This window comes from Chiloscyllium plagiosum, chromosome 9 (assembly GCF_004010195.1).
Source record: "Chiloscyllium plagiosum isolate BGI_BamShark_2017 chromosome 9, ASM401019v2, whole genome shotgun sequence".
Lineage (NCBI taxonomy): Eukaryota > Metazoa > Chordata > Chondrichthyes > Orectolobiformes > Hemiscylliidae > Chiloscyllium > Chiloscyllium plagiosum.
Genome location: NC_057718.1, coordinates 63,465,280 through 63,473,872, shown reverse-complemented (window position 1 = coordinate 63,473,872; position 8,593 = coordinate 63,465,280). Strand labels below are relative to the sequence as shown.

At 44.2% G+C, this 8,593-nt stretch overlaps 1 protein-coding gene across 7 annotated transcripts in view; it reads left to right on the top strand.

The window, feature by feature from the left end:
- pde10a (phosphodiesterase 10A) overlaps positions 1-8,593 on the top strand; it is a 481,692-nt gene that overhangs the window by 467,000 nt on the left and 6,099 nt on the right. For all 7 annotated transcript variants that reach the window (XM_043696099.1, XM_043696101.1, XM_043696100.1 and 4 more), the window contains one exon: positions 1,550-1,638. In XM_043696099.1, coding sequence (XP_043552034.1) covers positions 1,550-1,638 — 89 coding nt within the window. The remainder of the gene's footprint in view (positions 1-1,549; positions 1,639-8,593) is intronic.

Genomic DNA, 8,593 nt, shown 5'->3' with positions numbered 1-8,593 from the left:
CTGCTAAGATTTGCTTTCCCAAAATGCAGCACCTCGCATTTATCTGAATTAAACTCCATCTGTCACTTCTCAGCCCATTGGCCCATCTGGTCAAGATCCTATTGTAATCTGTCCACTACACCTCCAATTTTGATGTCATCTGCAAACTTACTAACTGTACCTCTTATGCTCGCATCCAAATCATTTATGCAAATGACAAAAAGTAGAGGGCCCAGCACCGATCCTTGTGGCACTCCACTAGTCACAGGCCTCCAGTGTGAAAAACAACCCTCCACCACCACCACCCTCAGTCTTCTACCTTTGAGCCAGTTCTGTAACCAAATGGCTAGTTCTCCCTATATTCCGTGAGACCTAACCTTGCCAATCAGTCTCCCATGGGGAACCTTGTCGAACGCCTTACTGAAGTCCATATAGATCACTTGATGCAATGACAGAATGTTACTTGTGATTTGAACCTAAAAAAGTGCTTCAAACTTTGTAGTGGTTTGACACGAGTGAGTGGCTTTCAGGGGAAAATAAGCTTTAACTACATTGTTGTGGGTCTGGAGTCATATGTAGGCCACACTAGGTAAGGGTGGTAGATTTCCTCTCCTAAAGGACATTTGTGTATGGGTTTGTTTATGACAATTGACAATTTTTTAGCAGTCACTATTAAACTAGCTTTTAATTCTAGATTTGTTAATTATTAATTAAATGTAAATTCTACCAGTTTCTATGGTGGAATTTAAAACCATGAGCCCAGAGCGTTAGCCTAGACCTCTAGATTATCTGTCTGATGACAGTGGATTTGGATTTGCTCAGGCTTAGTGGGCTGAAGGGTTCCTGGGTTGTAAATTTTCTTTGTTCTCTTTGTTCTTTGAAAAAACTGTGTCAACATATTTTATTATATAGAATTATAGAGTCATACAGCTCGGAAACAGATCCTTTGGTCCAACTCACCCACGCTGATTAGAACCCCACCTGATCTAGTCCCATTTGCCAGCACTTGGCCCATATCCCCCAAATCCTTCCTATTCATGTACCCATCCAGGTGCCTTTTAAATGTAATTGTACTCACCTTCACCACTTCCTCTGGCAGCTCATTCATGCACCATCCTTTGTGTGAAAATGTTATATCTTGGATCCTTTTTAAATCTTTCCCCTCTCACTTTCAACCAATGCCCTCTAGTTTTGGACACAGCCTTAGGAAAAAGATCTTGGCTGTTCAGTGTATCCATGCACCTCATGATTTTATAAACCTCAATAAGGTCACCCCTCAGCAGTGGGCCCAGCAATCTCTTCCCTAGCTTCCCACAAGGTTCTGGGGAACATCCGATCAGGTCCTGGGGATTTATCTACGTTTATGCGTTTTAAGACTCAGTAATATGAACTGTCTACGAGACATCAATTTTTATTTGTCTAAGTTCCCTGGCTGCCAGGTACTTCTCCACAGTAAATACTGACACAAAATATTCATTTTGATATCTCATCCATATTGGAGTTCCACACATAAACCGCCAAGCTGATCTTCAAGGGAGTTTGAAGAGCTAAATATTTTTCTTTTACACAGGTTGTTTTCTTTACTGGTGTAGCCGTGCCTTGTTACCGTACACTTTCAGAGGTCTTCCCATCAACCTCTCAACTGCTCGGGTCTTGCAGGTAGGAGTTTATGACATTGGCCATTTTATAATGCATTAGATCCTGCATTACCCTCGTCAATTAAATGAAGCAAGCATATTTAAATACAGAAGAAATTGAGAAGTATAAACATGATTTGTAAAGCTTTCGTAGTTCGGCATAATGGTCCCAGTAGAGAGTGACTTACTCAAATTAACTCTATTGAGGACCAGCAATGATCCTAGACATACAGAATCTTCTTGGAAACACCAATCTTTATCCTTTGGAGAAAGTGAGGACTGCAGATGCTGGGGAGTCAAAGTCTAAAAGTGTGGAGCTGGAAAAGCACAACAGGTCAGGCAAATTCTAAGGAACAGGAGAGTCAACGTTTCAAGCATAAGCCCTTCATGAAGGTTTTATGTCTGGAACATCAATTCTCCTGCTCCTCGAATGCTGCCTGACCTGCTGTGATTTTACAGCGCCACACTTTTAGACACAACATGGTTGTCAGTACTAATGGTATAAATTTCCATACAGCTTTTGCAGTGGAACAAAACTGTTCAATTTCAATCATAAAAGTAAAAATACACGAAATAGGAGCAGAGAAAAACTATATGCCCCATCAACCCTGCTTTGCTGTTTAGTGTGATCATAGAATCCTTCTAGTGCAGAAAGAGGCTATTTGACCCATGAGTCTACATCGATCCTCTGAAGAGCATCCCATCCAGAACTCGCCCCACGCTCCTGCCCCCACCCCAACCTGTAACCCCACATTTCCCATGGCTAGCCCACTTAGCTTGCACATTTCCAGACACCACAGGGCATTTCCTTTGGCCAATCTGCCTAACTTACACATTTTTGGGCTGTGGGAGGAAACCGGGACACCTGGTAACTGATCATCGGCGTAAAGTCTACATTCCCACTCGCCTACCATCCCTTGATTTCCTAATCGACCAAGAATCTATCTTAGCCTTAAATAGATTCAATCATGACACATCCAGAACCGCCTAACATAAAGAATTCCAAAGATTCACACCCCTTGAAATGATAAAAAATTTTCTCCTGATCTGACTCCTAAAGGTTCAGCCCCTTATCCTAAATTGTGCCACTTTATTCTAGAACTCCAAAGACAGGGGAATCAACCTTACTGTAAACATCCTGTCAAATTCCTTCATAAACTTGAATTTTTTAATGACACATTCTTTTAGAACAGTACAGCACAGTAGAAGCCCTTTGGCCCTCAATGTTGCGTCGGCCTTTTATCCTACTCTAAGATCAGATTAACCTACATCCCCTTCATTGTACCATCTTCCATATGCCTATCCAAGAGTCGCTTAAATGTCCCTAATATATCAGACTCTAGTACCACTGCTGGCAGTGCATTTCACGCACCCACCATTATCTGTGTAAAGAATCTACCTCTGAAATCTCCCCTAAACATTCCCTCCAATTACCTTAAAAATATGTCCCGTCATGATAGACATCATTGTACCATCTTCCATATGCCTATCCAAGAGTCGCTTAAATGTCCCTAATATATCAGACTCTAGTACCACTGCTGGCAGTGCATTTCACGCACCCACCATTATCTGTGTAAAGAATCTACCTCTGAAATCTCCCCTAAACATTCCCTCCAATTACCTTAAAAATATGTCCCGTCATGATAGACATTTCTGCAATGGGAAAAAGTCTCTGGCTAACAACTCTATCTATGCCTCTTATAATCTTGTACACCTCTATCAAGTCACCTCTCATCCTTCTTCGCTCCAATGAGAAAAGCCATAGCTCCCTCAACCTTTCATCATAAGACATGCCATCCAGTCCAGGCAGCATCCTGGTAAATCTCCTCTGCACCCTTTCTAAAGCTTCCACATTTTTCTTATAATGAGGCGACCAGAACTGAACATGATATTCCAAGTGTGGTCTGACCAGAGCTCTATAACCTTGCAACTCTTGAACTTAGTCCCCCTGCTATGAAAACCAACACACTATATGCCTTCTTAACAACCCTATCAATTTGGGTGGCAACTTTAAGGGATCTTTGGACATGGACGCCAAGATCCCTCTGCTCCTCCACACTGCCAATAATTCCGCCTTTAACCCTGTATTCTACATTCAAATTTGGCTTTCCAAAGTGAATCACTTCACAACTTTGCCAGGTTGAACTCCATCTGCCACTTATCAGCCCATTTCTGCATCCTGTCAATGTCCGGTTGCAACCTACATGACCCTTTCACACTATCCACAACTCCACCAACCTTCATATCATCAGCAAACTTACTAACCCACCCTTCCACTTCCTCATTCAAGTCAGGGCAGCATGGTGGCTCAGTGGTTAGCACTGCTGCCTCACAGCGCTAGGGACCCGGGTTCGATTCCCATCTCGGGTAACTGTCTGTGTGGAATTTGCACATTCTCCCTGTGTCTGTGTGGGTTTCCTCCAGGTGTTCTGGTTTCCTCCTACACTCAAAAGATGTGCAGGTTAGGTGAATCGGCCATGCTAAATTGCCCAAAGTTTGAGGTGCATTAGTCAGGGGTAATATTGGGTGTGGGAATGGGTCTGGGTGGGTTACTCTTCAGTGGGTCGATACGGACTTGTTGGGCCAAAGGGCCTGTTTCCACACTACAGGGAATCTAATCTAATCATTTTTAAAAATCACAAAGAGCAGAGGTTCCAGAACTGATTCCTGTAGAATACAACTGGTTACCAAGCTCCAAGCTGAATACTTTCCATCTACCACCACCCTCTATCTTCTATGCACCAGCCAATTCTGTAGCCAGACGGCCAAATTTCCCTGTATCCCATGTCTCCTTACTTTCTGAATGAGCCTCCCATGGGGAACCTTATCAAATGCCTTGCTAAAATCCATGTACACCACATCATTGCTCTATCTTCATCAGCGTATTTTGTCACATTCTCAAAGAATTCAATAAGGTTTGTGAGGCATGACCTGCCCCTTACAAAGCCATGCTAACTATCTCTAATCAAGCTATGGTTTTCCAAATAATCATAAATCCTATCTCTCAGCATTCTCTCCCATACTTTGCCCACTACAGATGTAAGAATAACTAGTCTGTAATTCCCAGGATTATCCCTATTTCTTTTCTTGAACAAAGGAATAAAATTGCCACCCTCCAATCATCTGGCATTACTCCAGTGGACAGTGAGGACGCAAGGATCATTGTCAAAGGCACAGCAATCTCTTTCCTCGCTTCCTCTGGTAACATAGGGTATATCCCATCTGGCCCAGGGGATTTATCTGTCATTATGTTTTTCAAAACTTGCAGCACATCCTCCTCCTTTATCATCAACCTGTTTGAGCATATCAGTCTATTTCACGCTGTCCTCCCAAGGTCCTTCTCACTAGTGAATACTGAAGCAAAGTATTAATTAAGGACCTTCGCTACCTTCTTTGACTCCAGGTGCAAGTTCCCTCCAGTATCCCTGATCAGCCCTACCCTCACTCCAGCCATCCTCTTGTTCCTCACATAAGCGTAGAATGCCTTAAGGTTTTCCTTAATCCTACCCGCTAAAGTGTTTTCATGACCCCTGCTAGCTCTCCTAAGTCCATTCTTCAGCTCCTTCCTGGCTACCTTGTAACCCTCTAAAGCCCTGTCAGATCCTTGTCTCTTCAACCTTAAGTAAGCTTCCTTAGAACATAGAATAATACAGTGCAAAACAGGCCCTTTGGCCCTCGATGTTGCACCGACCTGTGAACTATTCTGAGCTCGTCCCCCTACACTATCCCATCATCATCCTTGTGCTTATCCAAGGATTGTTTAAATCTCCCTAATGTGGCTGAGTTGACTAAATTGGCAGGTAGGGCATTCCACGCCGTTACCACTCTCTGAGTAAAGAACCTGCCTCTGATATATATGCTTTCAGCTCAGCGAGCAAACCTACATCCAAAACCTCAACCTGAGCTACAAATCTTCTCAAAATTCGCTAATATGTCTTAAATCTATCACCCCTTAAATTGTAGTTATGCTCCCTCGTACACACTGACGTCATTATCCTAGGAGACACTTTCACTATCTACCCTATCTAATCCTCTGATCATCTTATATGTCTCTATCAAATCCCCTCTTAGCCATCTTCTTTCCAATGAGAACAGACCCAAGTCTCTCAGCCTTTCCTCATAAGACCTTCCCTCCAGACCAGGCAACATCCTGGTAAACCTCCTCTGCACCTTTTCCAATGCTTCCACATCCTTCCCAAAATATGGCGATCAGAACTGTACATAATATTCCAAGTGTGGCCGCACCACCGTTTTGTATAGTTGCAGCATGATATTGCGGCTTCGGAACTCAATCCCTCTACGAATGAAACCTAACGCAACGTGTGCATTCTTAACAGCACTATCAACCTGGATGGCAGCTTTCAGGGATCTATGTGCATGAACTCCAAGATCCCTCTGCACATCCACACTAGTACTATGCCTTCCTGTTATTCTTCCCAAAGTGCATCACCTCACATTTAGCTACATTGACCATAAGACCATAAGACATAGGAGTGGAAGTAAGGCCATTCGGCCCATCGAGTCCACTCCGCCATTCAATCATGGCTGATGCGCATTTCAGCTCCACTTACCAGCGTTCTCCCCGTAGCCCTTAATTCCTCTAGACAACAAGAATCTATCAATCTCGGCCTTGAAGACATTTAGCGTCCCGGCTTCCACTGCACTCCGTGGCAATGAATTCCACAGGCCCACCACTCTCTGGCTGAAGAAATGTCTCCGCATTTCTGTTCTGAAATGACCCCCTCTAATTCTAAGGCTGTGTCCACGGGTCCTAGTCTCCTCGTTTAACGGAAACAATTTCCTAGCATCCACCTTTTCCAAGCCATGTATTATTTTGTATGTCTCTATTAAGTCTCCCCTTAATCTTCTAAACTCCAACGAATACAATCCCAGTATCCTCAGCCGTTCCTCATATGTTAGACCTGTCATTCCAGGGATCATCCGTGTGAATCTCCGCTGGACACGTTCCAGTGCCAGTATGTCCTTCCTGAGGTGTGGGTACCAAAACTGGACACAGTACTCCAAATGGGGCCTAACCAGAGCTTTATAAAGTCTCAGTAGTACATCTCTGCTTTTATATTCCAACCCTCTTGAGATAAGAGACAACATTGCATTCGCTTTCTTAATCACGGACTCAACCTGCATGTAGACATTGAACTCCATTTGCCACCTCTCAGCCCAATTCTGCAGTTTATCCAAGCCCCCCTGCAACCTGTAACATTCTTTCGAACTGTCCACTACCCCACTGATTTTAGTGCCATCTGCAAATTTACTAATCCATCCACCTATGCCTGCATCTAAGTCATTTATAAAAATGACAAATAGCAATGGTCCCAAAACAGATCCTTGTGGCACACCACTCCTAACCAGACTCCATGCTGAATATTTTCCATCAACCACCACTCACTGCCTTCTTTCAGAAAGCCAGTTTCTAATCCAAACTGCTTCTTCCTCTTGACTAGATGTTCCATATCCCTGGTCACCCAAGATTCTTTCAACTACCATCCCTTCCTTGCCTCAGTATGGGATAGGTTTGTCTCACTATCAGCAGGTGCTTCTTAAACAACCTCACATTTTTGTCTTGTGTGGATGTAGGTTTGCTCGCTGAGCTGGATGGTTTGTTTTCAGATGTTTCGTCACCATACTAGGTAACATCGTCAGTGAGCCTCCAGGTGAAGCACTGATGGTGTAGCCCGCTTTCTATTTTTGTGTTTCGGTTTCCTTGGGTTGGTGATGTCATTTCCTGGGGTGATGTCATTTCCTGTTTTTTTTCTCTCAAGGGTTGGTAAATGGGATTCTGGATTGGCGTGGTGCTGGAAAAGCACAGCAGTACAGGCAGCATCCGAGGAGCAGGAAAATCGACATTTCGGGCAAAAGCCCGAAATGTCGATTTTCCTGCTCCTCGGATGCTGCCTGTACTGCTGTGCTTTTCCAGCACCACCCTAATCCAGAATCTGGTTTCCAGCATCTGCAGTCATTGTTTTTACAACCTTGGTAAATGGGATCCAAGTCATTGTGTTTGTTGATAGAGTTCGGGTTGGAATGCCATGCTTCTAGGAATTCTCGTGTGTGTCGCTATTTGGCTTGTCCTAGGATGGATGTGTTGTCCCAGTCTAAGTGGTGTCCTTCCTTATCTGTATGTAATGATACTAGTGAGAGTGGATCATATCCTTTTGTGGTTAGTTGGTGTTCATGTATCCTGGTAGCTAGTTTTCTGCCTGTTTGTCCAATGTAGTGTTTGTTACAGTTCTTGCAAGGTACTTTATAAATGATATTAGTTTTGCTTGTTGTCTGTATGGGGTCTTTCTGTACAGAATTGTGTAGACTGGAAGGGGTCCGTGAGTGTAAATGTTGGAACATGCACAAAGGGCTGAATTCCTGCAGTTGTAGGAGGAGCAGCTAACTGCACCTGACAGTCTCTAGCCCAATGACCCTTCCAACCACACTGACAGCAAATGTCATTATCCTTGGACTGAACTGACCCCTACCCCCCATTCTAATCGAGGCCTTGTGTTTAGCTCTTAAGCTGAACAGTCAACCTTTACGTATAAAGTGATACAAACAACTTTGCTTACATTCCACACTTTACAATAATTCAAGACAAGGATAAGCACAATGCTCAAGGACAGAGAAGCTTTACGAGCTCAAGAAGCACCCCCTTTAACGAGCTGATGTTGTACAGGGGAACCTCGATTATCCGAACGTGATGGGTGGGCACTATTTCGTTCGGATAATTGATTATTCGGTAAATTCATTAAATGCCTTTCCTCTGGGGCTCAGAGTTTTTAAAGGCTACTCCCCGTTCAGGAGACCGTAGAAGCACACAGCATGGTGCGAGCCCCCGGTCAACACCGCCTCCCACTCCCCCAACCCTGTCCAACACTGCCCCCGTCCCCCGCCTGCCCCTCCAACAACTCCCCCAGCCCCCTACCCCATCCAACACTGCCCCCCTCCAGCCCCAGGCCAACTCCACACCC